This window comes from Triturus cristatus, chromosome 12 (genome assembly GCF_964204655.1).
Source record: "Triturus cristatus chromosome 12, aTriCri1.1, whole genome shotgun sequence".
Classification (NCBI taxonomy): Eukaryota; Metazoa; Chordata; class Amphibia; order Caudata; family Salamandridae; genus Triturus; species Triturus cristatus.
The window spans coordinates 534,903,813-534,924,151 of record NC_140595.1 but is presented as its reverse complement, the minus strand read 5'-3'; the positions used below and the strand labels follow the sequence as shown (position 1 = coordinate 534,924,151).

The window sequence follows — 20,339 nt, the reverse complement described above, 5'->3', positions numbered from 1 at the left end:
CACTCTGCCTTCAGGATTGTTAAGGCCTGCCATAGGAGTGACTTATAGGTTACCAGGTGTCCCATTTAAGGTTAGGTATAGGTATACTACACCTAAGTAAGAGGTGTTTACACCAACTTACCCCAGCTGAGTGATCAGCCAGTTGTGTCAAATTGTTAGGCCAAGCCTGGGGTGGCATAATACATGCTTCAGCCCTTGGCAGGCCTTGGGTACACCAATGCCCTGGGTACCTAGTGTACACTGGTACAGGGGCTGACAGGGTGATCCACTTCCAATTGGTTATGCACCTAGGGTGCATAGTTTTAATTTAGTAGAGAGAACAGCAGGCTGGGGGTCTGATTGGCAGGCCCACAGCCTCAATATGCCAAAAACCAGTGAAGCAAAAAGCAAAAATTTGGGGTGACCATAGGATAGCAGACCCTACTCTCCTACAGGATGTGATAGCAATAAGGAAAGCCACTTTCCATGTGAGGAACTGCAGTTCGCATTTATGCATAGGTTCAAATGGGGATCCCATGAGCCTTGTAAGAACAATGTTTAGATTCCACACTGGGGAGGGTGGTAATCTGGGCGGAATAATTCTCTTAAGGCCTTCCATGAAGGCTTTAATTGCAGGTACTCTAAATAGTGACAAGTGTTGTCGATTTTGTAAGTAGGCTGCTAATGCTGCTAGGTGGAGACCTATGGATGAGTACGCTAAATTACATCTTTGCAAGTGTAGTAAGTAGCAAATGATGTTCTGGATGGATGCATCCAGTGGGCGTATATCATTGTTAGTGCAGTAAATAGCAAATCTTTTCCAATTTGCAGCGTAGCAGGCTCTAGTGGTAGGTCGTCTGGCCTCTTTTATAATATTCATGCAGTCTGGTGGTAGGTTGAGGTAACCGAACTCTAGGACTTCAGGAGCCAGATTGCTAGATTCAGTTGACCTGGATCTGGGTGTCTGATAATAAGGACGGGGAGAGGCGCAGTTTTTGGTGTGGAACTAGAGAGAGTTCCAGTAGCGTTGTGAACCAGGGCTGGCGTGCCCATGTGGGAGCTACTAGGATCAGTTTGAGAGAGTGTTGCCGGAGCTTGCGTACCACGATTGGAATGAGTGGGAGAGGCGGAAAAGCGTACGCAAATCTGCCTGACCAGTTCATCCATATCGCACTGCCCTTCGACTGTGGGTGGAGAAACCTGGCGGCGGAGGTTGGGCATTTTGCGTTTTCGTGTGTGGCTTACAGATCTATGTCTGGTTGGCCCCATTGTTGGAAAAAGGGGAGTAGGACTTGTGGGTGTAATTCCCATTCGTGGATCTGTTGAGTCTGTCGACTTAACAGGTCGGCAATCTGATTGTGAACCCCTGGAAGGTGTTCTGCAAGTAGGTATATGTTCTGGGGAACGGCCCATCTCCAAATGTTCTGTGCGAGCTGGGACAGCTGGAGAGAATGTGTGCCTCCTTGTTTTTGTATATAATACATGGCTGTCATGTTGTCCGTACGGATGAGGTCAGTCTTGTTCTGGAGATGTATTTGGAATGATTTTAGTGCTAGGAATATTGCCAGTAGTTCCAGGTAATTGATATGGAGCACTTTTTGTTGAGTGGTCCATTTGCCCTGAGTGGTGTGTCCTAGGAGATGGGCTCCCCATCCCGTGAGTGATGCGTCTGTTGCTAGCACTATTTGTGGAAGAGGCTCTAGGAACAGCCACCCTTTGGACAGGTTTATAGTGTTCCACCATTTTAGAGAGCGATGTGAGCGGCTGTCCACCAACACCAGATCTGTTGGTTGTCCGTGAGCCTGATTCCACTGACGTGCTAGACACTCTTGCAAGGGACGCATTTGTAGTCTTGCATAAGGCACAATGAAGATGCATGACGCCATCATGCCTATGAGTTGCATGAACACTCTTGCTGGAAGAGAGTGTTGGCTTTGAAATTTTGCGATTAGAGCTTGTATATTGGCTATCCTGGCTGGGCTGGGAAATGCCAGGGCTTTGGAGGTATTTATGGTGTCTCCCAGATATTGATGTATGTGGGAGGGTTAGAGATGAGATTTGTGATAGTTTATTGTGAATCCCAAGCTGTGTAAGAGTTGAATAGTTTGGTGAGTGTGTAGAACGCATTTGTTGAATGAGTTGGCTTTTATTAGCCAGTCGTCTAGATACGGGAAGACATGAATTTGTTGTCTTCTGAGATGCGCTGCTACAACTGCTAGACATTTGGTGAATACTCTGGGCGCAGTTGTCACCCCGAATGGAAGGACTGTAAATTGATAGGTGTTGTCCGTCCACCACAAACCTTAGGTACTTCCTGTGAGCAGGGTGCATGGGAATGTGAAAATAAGCGTCCTTGAGATCTAGTGTTGCAAGGAAATCGCCTTGTTGTAGTAGTGGGAGCACTTTTTGAAGAGTGATCATATGGAAATGATCTGAGTGTATATACAGATTTAGGGGCCTGAGGTCGAGTATTGGTCTTAGAGTCCCGTCCTTTTTGGGGATTAGGAAGTACAGTGAGTATACCCCTGTACCCTGATGTTGTAAGGGTACTGGTTCTATTGCGTGTTTTTGAAGCAATGAGAGAACCTCTTGTTTGAGGAGCGCAAGATGGTCTTCTGGTGACATGGAACGCTGCTTGGGTGGTATGTGGGGGGGGGGGGGGTAGTGGTGAGTTCCAGGCAGTAACCATACTGGATAATTTGTCTTACCCACTTGTCTGTTGTGATGGAGTTCCAGACAGGTAGGAACTGTTTGAGTCTTCCCCCGACTGGAGTGGAATGGTCCTGGGGGAGTGGAGGAAAGTCACTGTTTCGTGGCGGGGAAGGTACGAGTGTTGGTATTGCCTCGACCTCGTCCCTTGGTGTGGTTTCCTCTATATCCTCCTCTAAAATATCCTCTACTGGGAGATGTTTCTTGAGAGGTTTTGAATGTAGAGGAGGTGTCTGCTCCCATATTCTTGGAAGCTCCTCTGTAGAGGGAGCGCCGAAAGGAGCCTCGTGGTTGTGGAGACTGCAATGCTCCCATGGACTTAGCAGTCTCGGTGTCTTTTTTCATTTTTTCGAGTGCAGTGTCTACTGCTGGCCCAAATAGCTGTTCTTGGTTAAATGGTTGGCTGAGTATGGTACTTTGTACTTCTGGCTTAAAGCCTGAAATGCGTAGCCAGGCATGGCATCTGAGGAGTACACTTGTGTTTATTGCTCGAGAGGCGGTGTCTGTGGCGTCAAGTGCGCATTTAATTGACGCATTTGAGATGAGTTTTCCCTCTTGTATAAGGTCATTTGCCTGGGTCTTGTATTGGTCTGGCAGGTGTTGTAGCAGATTCTCCAACTGATCGTAGTGAGCCCTATCATAGCGTGCTAGTAGGGCTTGGGTGTTGGCAATACGCCAATGATTAGCAGCTTGTGCTGCTACTCGTTTGCCCGAGGCTTCTAATAGTTTAGATTCTTTGTCAGGGGGTGGTGTATCTCCTGTGGTTTGGGAGTTGGCGCGTTTCCTTGCGTTGGAAACGACCAATTAATCAAGAGGGAGCTGTCCTTTGATGTAACAAGGATCTTCTGGGGCAGGTCTATATTTTTTCTCAATTCTTGGGTTAAGCCCCCTGGCACGGACGGGGTCTTTAAATACTTCTGTGGCGTGTTTTGTGACACCTTTAATCATAGGTAGAATTTGTACTGTTTTTTGAGACTGTTCAAATGTGTCTAAGAAGAAATCTTCCTCGGGTGCATCGCAGTGCATGGTGATGCCATGGTAAAGTGCTGCCCTGTTTACTAGTTGTCCAAACCCCAGGTGATCAACTGGAGGTGATGGTTTGGAGGGATATGGTGCAGGGTCAGGCATATCTGGTAGAGGGTATGCCCAATCGTCCAATGGTGCGGTATCTGGATCCGTGAACGGATCATTAGGATCACCAGGATCACCCCCTCCCCCTAGGTCATCATCATCATCATCTTGTGGAGGTGGTGTATGTGATGGAGATGGTAGAGGTAAGGGTGGTGTAGGCAGAGGGGGTGGGGTAGAAGGTCGTATGGGAGAGGAAGGAGGAATAGGTGATGTTGCCGAGTCTTTCTTTGTTATAGGAACTGGGGCAGGTGTTGTGTCCAGTTTCCGTTTCTTACATGGCACTGCAGTGACATGTCCAGTCTTTGGATTAAAATAGATCCTTTTTTGTGTTGGATCTGGATGGAAAAGTTCTTGTTCTTCAGGAACAGATTTTGGCGCAGATTTTTTCGGTTTCGATCGAGGTTTTGGTTGAGCGGTCGAGTCTTTGGCTTTAGGAGGTGTATTATAGTCCTTAGCCGGTGGTTTTGGTGCCAATGACTGTTTCGGTGCCGATGAGGGTTTTGGTGCCGATGAGGGTTTCGGTGCCGAAGTTAAGTCTTTCGGTTTGGGTAGTTTGGGTGCCGGTTTATCTATGGGCCTCGATGTTTTCGGTGCCAAGGGTGTCGGATCCGATTTCGGTGCCGAGGGGTCTTTTGTCTTCGGTGCCGAAGGTACAATTACATGCGGCTTACTCAGGCCCGAGCCACCGGAAGGCTTATGTTTCTTCGGAGCCGAGCCCGGAGGCGGGGCTTCTGAAGGGTGTTTTCGGTCTCGACTGAGGCCAGCTGGCGAAGTCTTGACCAATGCCTTTGATTTTGGAGGGGTTGGGGCAGGGGCAGTGGTACTCACGCGTTGCCCAGGAGTAATGGGGTCGTCTGAGTCGTCTGCTTCTGAGATGATTTGAAGTTTCTCGGAATCTTCTTCCGGGACATCGAGACCCTCATCAAAGATGTTTTCTGGTTCCGGGGCTGGTTTGTGTGCCATGATATGGCGTCAAGCTCTTCGATCCCGAATGGTCTTTTTGAATCGAAATGCTGCGCAGGCTGGACAGCTGGCTTTATCGTGTTCCGGTGATAGGCACAGGTTGCAGACTTTGTGATGGTCACTGTGTGGAAATTTTGCTCCACACTGGGGGCAAAGTTACATCCGAACTCAATGGCGGAAAAAAACAATCTGAGGATGGAGTGGATGCCCATGCGCACTGTGGTCCAAGGGAGGAGTCACCTATCTCGAGACCAAAGACTTCTTCCGAAGACAACAACAACCTGCAAGCATCCGAGCCCAACACCAGATGGCGATCTACTATCCTAAGTGTGTGATCTGCAGTTCATATGCCTCGAACAGTTATATTTATCTTGATGTTTGACACGATCATTATTTCTGCAAAACTGGAGGTCCAGAGTTGTCCCCAGCTTTGCCGACTAGTTTAAAAAACATGCAAAAAGTAAAGAAGAGGGAGAGGCCATACACTATTTGGGTGGGTAGCTTGAAGAGGATCAGCGAAGTAAGGAATCCAGTTTTAGTTGAGTAAACTGATTAACTGCTTATGCCAACTTTAGAGATATTTGAGGACTACTGAAGTGTGGTCCTTTTGTCTGATTGGAAGCCTAAACTGTAAATGTGATTTTTTCCCCACAATTCCTGCTTTTATAATGAATTTTTTATTAATTCTGTTAAATCGATGAGGTAAAATTTCCATTGTAATGTACTTTTGAAATGATATTAAAAAAAAAAAAAGCGGATGTGATTAAAATGAAAAAGACACCACTAAAGTCTTCATTACAAAAACACCCAGCGGCTGTGTAACACCAAACAATGACTGGGAGCCCATTTATTTGCTGCTCGTATACATGCTCATTGCAAGTTCCATTTAATTTACATGAGGGCAACAGTAAACGAGAAAAGAAAGTGAACATTATGAGGCACAGACATTTCTCAGCAAGCAATAATCGCAGGAAACAGCACAGACGGGATAGAAATGTAAAAGCTGTCACCACCTGGGAACAGTAAAAAGAAATTCCAGACCTTTTCTGCTTAATTAGTTATATGTCATGTGTTTTTCTTTTTTTGTATTTTTTGTACAAAACAGTCTAGTATGTCACAGTATACAGGAAGACTAAATGGTAAAAGAATACCACACGCAAGAACATCACATTATCCCGGTTACTGGTCCTGGATCCAAAGCGTTCTTTACAGCTGTATGCCCTCTTTCACGCGCACATTCTCCATCTCTCACATACACTGATAATCTATACAGAATTACACTGTACATCCAGATAAAATTACAAAAATGTTCTATTTACAAAAATCTGTACACATTTGTAAAACTCACAAAAAGTATTTGATGTGTATCACAAGTCGCTACACCGAAATTTTAAAAATGGGATAAAATTAAACATTTTTGCTCTTATCAGTTTTAAAAAGGATGAGTAGTATACAGGCTAATCATTATGTACCTGCCCCTTCCACCCAACAATAAGACTAACACAAGAGGACCACAGACCTTAAATATGCAAAAATCTAGTATTCTGGGTAATACAGTCGTGTCTTACAAGGACAGAACGTCCGATTTTAAGGGATGTGCAGTTAGATTATATATTTATGTAGAAACGCTGATTTTTTTCTCTCCCACATCAAAGATGTCTTTGGCTAACACTTTGGCATTAAATTAAAATTAGGCCATGATCATTATTTAAATACATGTTCCTAGAGATAAAACATACCATTCACCAATAAGCTGGGCTATTAATTATCCCCTTGCGCGTTGATAGAACAAAGGTAAGCTTTTGAGACATGCATGCGAGAGCAGCTGGTGATGGTGGAGAGGCAACTGCATTTCCCTTCTGTTAAGAATGATCTGCAGATATGCATACATTTAAGCTGTACCATAATTAAAAGCAACCTAGATTTCTAGAGTGGCCTCTCTTTTCTAGAACAATTATAGGAACACAATAAGGAGAAATTACATAGCATTGCACAAACAATAATAAAAAAACGGGCATGGCAGGAAAAATTCAACGGCTTCAGCATGTCAAGTAAGTATTAGTGCAGTCGGTGGGTACTCCATGCCACCATTATAAATAAGCATTAAGCGAGGCATACATTGTAGATAATAACCATCACACCCAACTTGCGCTCGGTACACAGATGCGCCTCAGTGAATATAAGGTTTATCAAGTAATTAAAGTGTATGTAGTGCAAATGTTACAACCAAGTAAGATGCACATGCTACTTGCTTGTTGAAAGTCACAAGGATGTGGTGCCTGAATCACGGACATTTATACTCACTCTTCTCACACTTGGTGCAATGTCCTAAGCCACAGAAATACCGACGTGTTTGTAGCTGTATGTACACACATAAATGTATCACTTACCTGTAAATGTGAATTTCACATCTATACAGTAACAAAACACAGACTACTCAATACCTGCTTCCAGATAGCTCAAAGGCTCAGAAAGTTTGTGCTTCTAACTCTGCAGTCCATCAGCCAGCACTGGCTCCTGGCTTTTTGTGCTGACTAGGGTGTCTCTGAGGTTGTGCTGTCCAGGAGTAGAGCAACAATCCAGGGAAGGGATGAAGGAACCACAACACAGGTCTACATCTGGCCTCCACCCCTCTCCTTCCAAACACACAGGCTATGCACCTATGTTTCTAGAGTCCTACCGATCGTCTCACTTCGACATCAGGCTTGGGATGGGAAAAACAGACCGTGCTTTTCATAGACAAGTGGCAGCAAATCAAGGCACACTGTACTAAATCTGTAGTATTTTGAGGAGTTGCTTGTAAAGGCATGGCGCTATTGTGGAAGATCTGATGTTCTGAGTTGGCTGTTCGGCCTTGGCGGTCCATAGAGAGTAACGGAGGCAATGTGATTATTCTGCATCACCTGAAAAGTAGCAATTCAAAGAGAAAAAAGTGACAAAATTAGATAATTGGCATTCAAAAAATGCAGGCATTTCTTAATAATCTTCATTAGAAAAAAGATAGCCATAAAAGGAAAGTCAACTGAGCAAATATGTGGCTTTTCCAAATTACTGCAGATGCATGAAAACATGAAGTAAACCAATTTACATGAAATACTCAAATTGCCATAAAACAGACATTTTTCATTTCAGCCTAGGACTTAAGAATGTATTGCAAATATTGAAGCAGTGATGTGTTTACAATGGCCAACTTTGAGTTCACACTTATTGAAACAACTACAGAATTTAGTAGTCTTGGTAGGTATCTGTTAACTTATTCTGTGCCCACTAGCTACGACATGAGTATATTCTGTTTCAGTGAGTTTTGTAATATATAAGCTGCTTGCGGTGAAAATTGAAGGGGGAGTGGGGGTATTTTGAATTTTCCACAAGATTTTGACTAAAGGCTCTTCGTCAAATCTTTTTAGTTGTCCATTATGTCATCCCTATCCTCATCCCAAACACTATTCTAATTACTACTATGTTAAGTCAGCTGCAACCCAACAGCGATCCTCCTTTGCCCTCCTCACAATGCATAACGTAGATAGCCCCTCACTCTCCACTGGACCACATAAATACATCTTCCACTACTCTGCTACTCCTCCTCTCATATCACCGTCATCATCATACAATGGAACTTTTCACCTGCTACCCCACAGTATGGCACACTCCTATGTCCCCACTGGAGCCCATGCAAATTGTCTAGACTCAATAGTTCCTCATTGAGCATTGCCAGTCTACTCCTTACTAATCTAATTCATGTTCCTGCTCTCCCAACGCCCCACCCTCCTCTAACATACATCTACTGCAACACTCTGTACCTCCTCCCCCAGTGTATCCACACACATTCCTAGAACTTCTCCGGTAAACCATGTACCTTTTAGTATATCCTCAGGGTAGCAAACCCTGCTCTTACCATTCATGCAAACTCAGAATTACACACAAAACTCTACTAGCACCTCACAGTGGAGCCTATCCTCTCCCATAGTAGTCTACACAAATCTCCTCTATTAGACCACAACCTTTCCGCACAGTGAAGTAAACAACATGCTCATCCTGAGGGTTCACACCAACCCTTCATCCACATGGTACACCCCTTTCATATCTCCCACAGAGTACCATTTTTTGTATGGATTTCTTCCCTGCAAAACCATGCCCTTGGCAAGAGGCACTACACATGGTGCAAGTGGCACTAGAAAACGTAAGGGGAAAGTCCACTTAACACAGTTGCCACCCTTGAGACTTTCATCTGCCTTTTAATTTCATTCTTACAGTAGGTTTTTCTAAAACCATTGCCTGACCAAACTCATTAATTCAAGCTTAAAAAGGCAGGTATTATAGAAAACTGACTTAACAGAAGGCAAAATATGACCATCATTAAAGTAATCACACTTGAAAATGATGCCCTAAGAGACACACACAAGATATTACTACTCCCAGGAGTTAAAAGTAGCGTCTCACAGACAACAGTGAATTCCCCGATTTCCTGTACCCTAAAGGGTTAATGACTTACCTGAACAACCCTTTACTGAAAATTGTTTAAGGGGGAAGTGAAATCCAGAGATGCATAATCCTATAGTGTACACAATACCAAGCAGAATGGCACTCTGATGCAGAAAACCACGGTGAAATGTGATCTTCACCACAGAAATGACCATTGAAGTTTAAGGCTATCGACAGCAGTCAAAATAGAAGATACCTTACTGAAAGCTGATAACTTGGATTCTTTTCAATGTTGACTGAAGTACTTCCTAAAAACTGGATTCAAAATATCTCCCAATAACAGGACACAACCCCTACACAGTAAACGTGTTGATACCTTCATTTGCTATGGAAAAAACATCTCTAGCCTGATGCAACAGTGAAAAAAGTGCATTACGTTTGTCATGCTGCAAACAAGCAGTAATCATTAAACTAATTGTAAAGTGTGTGCCACATATCTTTCTCTTAACCAAGAATTACTTTAAAAATTATATATGCCTGGAGTATTTCTAACACCTAAATTTAAATTCATATAAAAATAACTTGGAATTTTTATGCAAAGAAAACCATCTATATGAAAATCAACTGTACTTCTGGTGATCTCTTCAAAGAGTTTCCAAAGGCTCTTGACTCAGCATTTAGTACCGGTTGAACCATACGTTACCTGACTGTTGGATTTACAGCAAAGCTCACATTCCTGTGTTCTTCAAAATAAGATATGGAATGCGTATACATCAGTATGGGGAACAGGTAAGTGGAAGAGCACTGAAGTGAAGGTTCTTCTGCACGGAGGTCTGCTATGGATATCTTGCAGGTACCATCTTCCGATTTCATCAAAGCTGCATTTGACAACTCATAAGTGTTATTCTCATCCTTAGAGTGGCAATGAGTGTCATCGAGGATCACATGTACCAAAGCCGAACCCAAAGTCTTATCCAAGGTTGCGGTTATATATCGGTGGCGAAGCAGTGGAGTGCAGAGGCAGTGAGCAGTCTTCCAACCAACTGCACCAAGAGCATAAGAGGAGCATCACAAGGGTTATGCCAGGAAAACAACATAAATAAATAAAAAACAAAGCCAGCCATCAATGTTTTGAGGTCACCTCAACCACAAACCAGGCCAGGCAAGTGACATGGCAACCAGGCATTTATGCCATGTTGAAGTTATATTGACGTGCATATGCACGTACTGTGCTCATGCATTAAGTTGGTGGCCATTTTGTGGTAATGTCGCAATAGATACTGCTGTAGTTCAGAAGCACTGCTGATTTTCCACTGATAATTATGATGTGCAGAGTTACTTGTTCGGCCCAGCCGTCCACTCACTGAAGTGATCTACTGCCACTCAACAAAATTTAAGAGGTGAGTATGTGAGCCGCTGATCTGCTTCTGATGATGTGAACTGCAAATTATCGATTACCCAGCAAAAATGCTGTATATGCTGCAACACACAGTAGATAAAAGCTACAAACTTTGTGACTAAATTAAAAAAAATAACTTAAGAAAAGGTGCACAACTATAAGGAACATGTTAGAGGATTGATTACAGGAAATGGATGTAATACTTCACACTGACATTAGTAGTATCATTGTGTAATATTATAAGCCAACTGACTACAACTTAACCAACCCCTTAACTAAGCAACTGCAAACATCATGGAAGATGTTACACCACCAACCCCATTCCTTGCATTTCTGGGTACACTGCCATTGAACTGCAAACAATACAAGGAAGTCTTTAAGGCATAAAGTCCATACACAGTTATGTCATTAAACCTTATTAATGGACAATTTAAGTCCTGAAGGAAGGAGTATATTAAAGATAATAACAGTGGAAGACGTCTTAGTGCATTCTGTAACGGAGGGTAAAAGAGGATGCATTGAAAGTCGCAATATTAAACAAATTGGACAAAAGCTTCAACCGACATAGAAATGTAGTTCTGCAGAGTCAGGTGTTTTTACAGCGTTCACAACATCCATGAGAACCAGTTGATGCTTTGTAGCTTAAACGAGAAACGTTGCTGCAACAAGCAAATATATCGTGATTTAGGATGACGTCATAAGGGACTAATCATTGAGAAAACCGACAGCAAAAAGATTCAGGAACGGTAATTATCAACCGAAGATTAAAACTTAAGAGGAAGCATTGAGTATAGCCCAGTGCCGAACATTCTTGGTTATTTACAAAGAGAATTTCTACTTCAGAAAAGGGAGTGGTGGGAAAGAGATTATAAATATTTCCAAGAGCAAAAAAGACAGGGGACGAGCATAGACCCATTCGACCGAACAAGACTGAGAAGTAAAAAATAAGGGGGTGAAGCACTTTGTTTTAGCTGTGCAAACCCATAGCATTTGGGGAATACTAGAACATGTCCCCACATGGTCACAAGTTTGTTTTAAATGCAACAGCATGTCTGCATATCCAGTGGAAATGTCAATAGCACAGCCAAACTCAAGAAATCTGATAAGTCAGAAAATTAAGGTTATTTCTTGTTGGCAGCGATTTTGAGACTGAGACATTGTGGGCACCACTGACAGAAGAAAAATGGTGGCACAAACCTGGCATTGTTTTTGGTTCGCCAAACACTTTGATCAAGAAGGAAGAATCAAGATGGTTTCCCCATGTGGAATTGAGCCAATGTGATATCAAAATCTTTGGGTATGCCAAGAAAAGAGTAGGCATAATAGCGGAGTTTGATATCATCTGTAGCTTTGAAGGTAATAAGGCCAAGGGGGTAGTTTATGTGAAGAAGGGCAGTTCATGCTTACCAGGTTAGGAAGATCAAGAAGTATAAAACATGATACAGGATCCCAACCAATTTAACCAGGTCTGGGTTATTAAACCATTAAGCTTACTGAGTAGTAGCTCTACAATACAGGAGGCAAAGAGTAAGTGGATAAGGGAGTATCCTGACATTTTCACTGAAGATTTAGACAAGTTGAAGAAGTTTCATCACAAAATTAGTGAAAAGAGATTGTCAAGCTAAACCTGCATAAAAAGCCAAAGGTACCCTTGGGAATGCAAGATGAACTAAAAAAAACTGTTGGGGCAATTGTACAATCTGGGAGCTCCATGGTTGGTGCTAGAAGATGTTCATGCAAACCTTACTTACAGTTAAGTTCAATTGTCAATTTGCATGACCTTAACTGGAATATCTGGTTGGACTAGCAAAATCCCAAAATATCAGACATATTACTCACATTGAAGGGAGCAGTGATATTTACTTCTTTGGACATGTTGCCACCAAACACCAGAATGAGCTGCATCAGGTATCTCACCATCATACCTCATATTTAATTCGGAAAGAGCTGACCTCTACGGGTGCATGCCTCTTGGTCTTCCAAAGGGTAATCGGTGTCTTCTGCAAGTGGATGTCTGGGAAAGTACTCTTGCAGCATGATAGACAAGTTACTTACCTGCATCTTCTGTATTCCTCGAGGCACCAGACTGTATCCGGACGCTTTTCCAGAAAATGCTCCTGCATGCCGTTTGGTGGCCCCATCGGTCTTTGTGGCCGCTTTGTCCTGCCTCCTCACTAACGTCCTTAACTGGTAGCAGACTGAGAAAGTGCTATCAGAAAAAGTATGTGTAATGAGCCAAGTTAGTGCTATGTTTGGTGGTGCATTGTGTGAAGAAAAGTGGAAAAAATGTCTGGAAGACGATGAGGTGTTGCCTATGGTCAAACAGCAGGTAGCAAAGGGATGGGCATGGCTAAAGACAAATAGATTAAGTGTGTATGATCATATTTATGAGGAGTTATCATGCAATGGATGTTTGGTGATCCGATTATTGGAATCGCCTGCAAGGTATTCGAGCTAGCACAAAAATGACAGGTAGGTATTTGGGAAATAAGAGGAAAGTTTAAGGACTTTTGATAGAGTCTGAGCAGGGCAATAGAGCACCACAACAGTGATTGTGGTATGTGTGTATTCAGTGACAGAACACAAGTCATGACCTCAACACCAATTAAGCTAGCTGAAGTAGTCACTCATCAAAGGCGATATTTTTCGCACCCAAAAAATATCATACTATGAGGTATCGTTATTTATGAGGTGCAATAAATAGCACCTTCACTCATTATCAGGCCCATAGTATCAAATGAAGTTCAGGAAACCACTTTGAAGCCCCAGGGCTTATTGTATTAAATATTCTGTATACTCACATATTTACACTGATATACTACCCAAGTTCTCCTTCAGCATGTTATAGTCATCTAGTGTACCAAGAAGAAAAGCCATAATTTATTTTCTTAGGTTTCAATATTATATGCTGTCTGCAGAACAGCTATTTTTATTTTCTTCAGAATTAAACTAAGAGTGTTCTGATTTTTCTAGACATCCCGCATGATGGCACAAGACTTGATTATAAGTAAGGCTCCCGTTTTTCAGTTTTTACTGATTTTAACAGATAATTACAAACAGAAAACAAAGTGGTTCCTATCTGTATGTATTTTTAAAAGCGGAAAAATACAGAAAAGTGTGCTTCTTGGTTGGTGACTCTCCATGTTGTTTTTCATGATTTCTAGGGCAACAGCTGAGCAGATAGGCAGCATGGAAAGTTAAAAATAGGTTGAGGTTTCCCTAAATGCAGGTGTATTTTAAAATATTTGTATTATAATGCTCATATTTATCTGAAGGTGTAGTGTTTTGCTATATTTGGCTGCTTAATTTGCTAAAACGCGACAGGCAGCAAAGTATGGGTGCATGGTTATCAGTTAAATAAATGTTGAAATATACCATTTTATGACTCCATATATTCGCAAAACACAAAATAAATATGGAGAAATACCAATAAGATGGGCAAAAAATAAATATGGATAAGTATCGATGGAAATGTTAAAAAAATAAATACCATAAAACCGGGAGCACTAAATATAAAGCATTGAATAAGTCAGGCTTGTACACTACATTATTGTGGGCAATGTCACTCCTTATGCAGTCACGCCTAAGATATGCTTCCCCAGTTGTACCCCATCTCTCAACAGTAATACAACAACCAAAATGATATACAGAGTGAGAGACAGAAGGGACGTTTACTGATACATATTTTATTCTAAAACATAAGATTAAATACACCAAGTTATGAATAAGACAGTTGTACACTACCAAAATGCTGCACCTGATTGGCTCTTAGTTGGCCAATACCTACCCAGGAGATCTAAAGCTTGCATTGAAGTGGTTTATTAATAAGAAAACCAAGTTTAGTTATTTATGTTTAACTAAACTGGAAATTTAATTTACTGTGCGTTTAGCAGTTTGCACTGACACCAATTTTAAAGTTGCTCAAGAAAATCTGGCTTTTAAAATTGCATGAAGAAGTTTTCTACATGCAAGTTTTCTTTCTATGTTTTACTTTTCATGACATAGTTGAAATGGGACTCATTTTATGGTATTGTTTCTTGTAAGAAGGAAGCCATGTTCTTATATGTTACAATATTCAAGGCCTGCTGCCAGAACAGTATTTTAATTCATTTTGAAATGGTTTCTTGTTTACTTTGTTTCAATAGTGCAATGTCACTTTTGTTTGCAGGGTAAAGGTGTTTAATACTTATGCACGATTTAGGAGTTTTCTAAACAAACTTATTTTATGTAGCACAATTTATACAATATTGATTGGTGTATGGCATGTATCCTTGTTAGTACAGCCCCATGATACAAATTCACTCTATGTTGAGTGCATCATTTTTAACTTCTCTGAAACTATAAATGTGTCCTTTCTGGGATGTGCGCAGACCTTTTTCAGACTTTTTGGGACTTGCCAGATATTTTCAAGACCATTTGCTCGTTTATATGAAGGCAGACTCCATGATAGTCTGTTTATTTGATTTATGCTTGAAGACTTTCACTTGCTTTCATACTAAGCAGCCCTATGTCAAACTTTATAATTAAATTTTTCCGTGCATTTTAAATGAGCGGTCTCCCATGTTAGACTGTATGCTGATTTACCTCATTTTGTTGAGGCAGACTAGATGTTGGTCCTCTTGTTGATTACTCGCCTTCCATTTACAAACGGAGTACTTTATTACTGAACTATGTTTGGTTATGGCTAATTCTCTTATGCTATGACCTCTCGCAATTGGCTTTATTTTTATGAATTATTGATGCAGATATTAATCAGGCTACTATTAAAATAATAGCTGCATGGATCTGTCTTGTTTTACAATGTTGCTTCTTGTAAAGGTGTTTACTTACTTTTGAATGTAGTTCTGCGTAAGTTATACAGAGACATTGTTAACAAATATATATTTTGAAACATGTTTGAGCTTTTCCTTGTGTTTCAATTACAATAAAAATTATTTTGAAGCAGGTGCACAATCATGCAAGGAGATGTAACTGCTTACAAACTAAGTGAGACAAGTGAAAATAAAAAGAAGCTTCCCAACAGCAACTAATTTGTAGTGCCTCGGTACCCACAGAAGCAAAGTCTATTAAAATGTAAATATGAGATCAGTATGCATATAGCTTTCTGTACATCCAAAACATCTAATCGCATGCATTTAAATTAAAGATTAAAAAACCTTCTTTGTTCCCATTTTACGATTAAGTGAACGTATAGAGTCTAAGAATACAGATGCAGAATGAGAATTCTGAATATCGGAAGGGATCCCTCCTATTAATTATTTTGAGTACTTTAAAAATATATCAGGCAGTAAAAGATTACAAACCTATAGTGCCTCCAAGATGTTTTTGAAACAGCTGTTTCATAACTGAAATTACCTATCAATGCTCATTTACCTCCTCCTCCATATGAAAAGCTTAAAATGTAAACACAAGCTTCACATGTCATTATCTAGAATGTTAGTGCTCTAGTTGTTCAGTGGAACTCTGCTGTGTAGCAGCAGTACAACCGGATTTCTCAACTGATTGCTGCTGCTTTTCGAACTACAGTGGATGAGGAATATATTTGAGAATTTCTAGAAAATGTTTGTGTTGCAACAACCATAATTTCCACAACAACACAAAACCCTGTTGTGTGTAGATTTAGATTCCGTATATAGGTTTCCCGATTTATGCCCTTATATAGGTACAATTCATATTGCCTTATTTAGGTATAGAAAATCCAGCCCTTATTTAGGCATTGTCCATGCTAACCAAATACAGGCACGGTCTCTTACATCCGTCCATCCACGTCACAACGAGTTCTTGGAAAACCAGACTCTTAAGCCTTTAGGAATTTCCCTTGCTTGAATATTGATTTCTCCAAGTACTCATTTAGTATGCATGAACATCTATTCCTTAGTGGTTCATTCATGACGTTCCGATGCCCGACTTTTACGTCAATACAGGCATTCCTAAACACCTTCAAGGTATAAATATACCTGTACTTGCCCTGGCAAACCGCGGTTCCGGTACGGTCCAGGTCGACTGCCTATTTGCGGTTCGCCACGGCAAGTTCAAAAGGAGATAGAGTCCCAGCCTGATGCTCTGACCAGACGAGGTCATCCTCCTTGCAGAGAATCCAGCTCCAGTGTTTCTGACTCCCCTTGTGGGGTGTTAGATATCGAGTCCCAGAAAAGAGATTCCAACCTCGCACATTCTAAGGTATAGAGCAGACTAGAACTTAGAGAAACTTTTGGCAACTCGTGGCAAAACTATAGCTATAGCTAGCTATACTTTAGAAAACAGCATCTACTTCTTACCTCGTACTACACTTAGGCTAGGTACACTGAGGTAGAACTATTTAGAAGCATCAGATGAGTATTCATATTTTTAGCCTGTGTTATTTATGTATGTATTTTATGAATATATGTCATAGCTACAAACCATGCTATTGCAGTATTATTTTATCTTACTGCTAACTCTGTACATATTGTTCTTCTCAGCCTGTCTTACGATTGTAGCAGTTCATATCTCTTACATGAGAAATAAGACTGTTCAATAAACTCTTTTTATTGAAACGCCCGTCTCTCTATTTCTGTGCAACTCTGTAGAAACGAAGCATGCACGATTGACTGAGTGAAACTGTTATCTATTGTTTCCACGGTTCTGAGATTGTTCCGACTCAAAGGGAAACAAAGTTGTAATGTTTATGCGGTTGTCAGAAACGAATCCCTTCTTGTATATTCAAGAAGTTTCTAGTGACCTCTGATTTAGCTGGCACACACAAGTAATTAAGTTTAATGTAGTCGATGGAGACATACTGACCTCAGTCCTACGTCAAATCTATAGTGTATATTATTCCAATGCGCAGAGCCTATCAGGGATATAGGAACTACACTACAACCCCTCCTTTTTCTTTTAGTGCTGTATCACCACAGGAAATACTTTCAAATCAAAAGGTTCTATGTCAGCAACAAGGTGCTCAGGTGTGTCTCACATTTGTAAAGAGTATGGTATGTCAGCACTCTAGCTGTCCCTTAAAACTCATTGGTGAAGCTAGAGTTGAACACCAGGAGTCACCTAACCAGCTGCTGATGGAAGTATATGTTATAACAAGCATGTCAGATGTTTTTTGTTTTTAACATGTATGAGGAGAAGCTTACTCATTTATAGAAAATGTCTTCATTTTAGCTTCTGACGCACTAACTGTATTTTTTATGTGAAAATCTTGAGAAAAACACACTTTCATTTAAAGATAGTTCTTCAAATCTCAACATGATCTTATTTTGTGACTAAAATATATCACCCTTTTTTTAAACTCTTTTGTGTAACCCTCAAAATGAAGCATTCTCTGCATTGATTTTCAATAGGAATAAAAATGGCAGATCTGGATCACCCAAAAACAAACTGGTATGCTCCTTGTAACCTTCAAACTAATTACCACCATGAAAAAAAAAAAAATATCGGAAATGTATCCCAGATTTTAAGGGTCTGAATAAAAATAGCAATAGTATCCAAGGGGGAGGGGCACTCTCAGATAGTTATTGACCCGGGTAGTGCAGTGCCCTCAGCTTTGCCTAAGGCCCAATGACTCCAAACTGGTCAAGAACTACATGGGAATGCCATCCCATTGGCTAATATTACTTAATTAGGGACAAGATGTCAACTGACTTGCGTCCTAAACATGATTCTTACCTCAAAGATCATACGTTGCAATCCAAAACAAAATGTTGATCCAAATGGATTTGTGTTATTTGGAGATGATGACCTGCAAGCAGAAAAACAAAGACACACAAAGTGAATGCCTGAAAGTCATGGTTTGCCTGACACGATTTAAACTTTCACTATCTGTAGCTATGGCTTTTTATGTTCTATGTATGAATCAAAAACAAAATATTGCAGAGGACGTTGAGCCTATCGCAGTCACTGATTGTGCACACAGGACATCAAAAGTCACTAACTTGAATAAGCGTGCATGGATGTCATTTTTTTATGTATATTCTTTCCATTGAAGATTCGCATGGAGAAAAGCTATGCAAAAAGTTCTCCTATTTTTAAACCATGTTTTTATTGATTTTTGATGCGAGGCCACAAGTAAATCCGCAGAGCATAAACTTCTCAAATTTAAGTACTACAAACATTAATGAACAATGCAACATAACATGCTTTCCAATGTAAAATCCAAAATGAGTCGCTGGGTTTTGATTTAAGCTGTGCAAAAAATAATAAAAAAATACTTCCATTTACATATTTGGAATGATGCAGCATTAGAGTAGCTTATATCAAGGTTACAATAACATTCCTTCAAACTCATTGAGAGTTACAAATCAATGTGTTAATGGCGGTCTGTCATCTGACTTGGGAGCAAGCTCAAGAAATAGGGTAACACAGTTAATCGTCATTGTTTGCCTACCGGCTTTTCTGCATTCCAATAAACATAATTCTGCTGTTGCCCACTTAAAAAGATCAGACTTACATACAAATACTCTTTGTGAGGACCTCCAGTTCATTGCAGTTGCTATCTTACCCAAGAACACTGCTAAATCAAGGAATTTGCAACTGGATTTCTCAGCTTTGGGCTGAGGCATTCATCTCAAAAAGCACTATTCAGGCTTGTACAGACTATGCTTTCTAGTCAGATCAGCTACCTATTTAGTGACCTTATTCCTAAAGCACTGAAGTGGAAATAATGCCCTATGAAAGGACACTTGATCTTTCCCACATCTAGGCAAAATAAGGGGAACCCCTTGGTGCATGTTGTAAAATCATTTCGGTGTTCGGTATAGTGCTTGTACGTAATCTGTCTATTGCTTTTATTGACACTGTACTGAGGTGGCATTGGGCTACTCATCATTTTTGCTCACAAATTTCATCCCCACATCTATGTCCCACTTCTCCTTCAGTTTCTTGCAGTCACAATTCATTGCACCTCTAAAGGGTCGGTTCAAAAGCCTTATCAGTTTACAGGGTCACACCAGAATTAATAACACCTGCACAGCTACATCTCCTACCTGTTAGGTTAGCTCACATCCCCACATTAGTCAAACTCCTCTAACCAGATAACAGTCGGGTATGAATTGTCCTACTGAGATACCACAGTTCTCTCCAACCTTTGAAAAGATCTTCTCTCTTCTGAGTCTTACAGGTCCCATCCATAAACCAGGTTTGCCTTGGTCCATGAGTTCAAATGGCTAGTTCTTGCAGGCATAGGAAGCCACCACAAACACCGTACAGGTGCATACACCACCTTTAATAGCTGGTATCCCAGTATTTTGTATACTTTTTATATATTCCTGCTTCTCTAGCTGGGAATGTCCCTATCCTAACTACACACCCCACTTCATGCCCCAGTAAGTTCTTTGTAGAACATTTAAAAATAAAAAGAGTTTGGATGCTGCATGGTAAATATAAAATATTTCAATACAGAAAGGCATTCCACATCAGCTCGAAAATCAGCAGCATTCGTGCCTCTTTGGAAAAGCTTTTGTCCAACAATAATATCTGTGTCATAAGTTCCTGCCACTCCTGGAATAGTTTAGCATAACTGGTCCACCAGTTGCAATATCAGATTGTGCTAATAACCTCTGCTAGTGCTACTGATTCCATGTACTGAATGGTGTGCTAGTGTTAACTCTAGTGTCAAAATCGGAGGTGAATTATCCATAGTCATACATGATGTAGAACCTATTGTACCAGGTACTTGTTGCCAAAATGGGAAACACAAGGGCTTAAGAACCTGTGAAGGAAGGCGCCATTGGCCCGATGCTCTCTCCACCTG

General features: G+C 40.9%; 1 protein-coding gene across 2 annotated transcripts in view; it reads right to left on the bottom strand.

The window, feature by feature from the left end:
• Window positions 1-5,573: 5,573 nt before the first annotated feature.
• Window positions 5,574-20,339, bottom strand: part of PHAF1 (phagophore assembly factor 1) — a 225,587-nt gene continuing 210,821 nt past the window's right edge. For both annotated transcript variants that reach the window (XM_085638616.1, XM_085638615.1), the window contains 2 exons: window positions 18,257-18,329; window positions 5,574-7,685 (listed from right to left, as the gene is read on the bottom strand). In XM_085638616.1, the coding sequence (XP_085494742.1) occupies window positions 7,596-7,685; window positions 18,257-18,329 (163 nt within the window). In that variant the 3' untranslated portion in view covers window positions 5,574-7,595. The remainder of the gene's footprint in view (window positions 7,686-18,256; window positions 18,330-20,339) is intronic.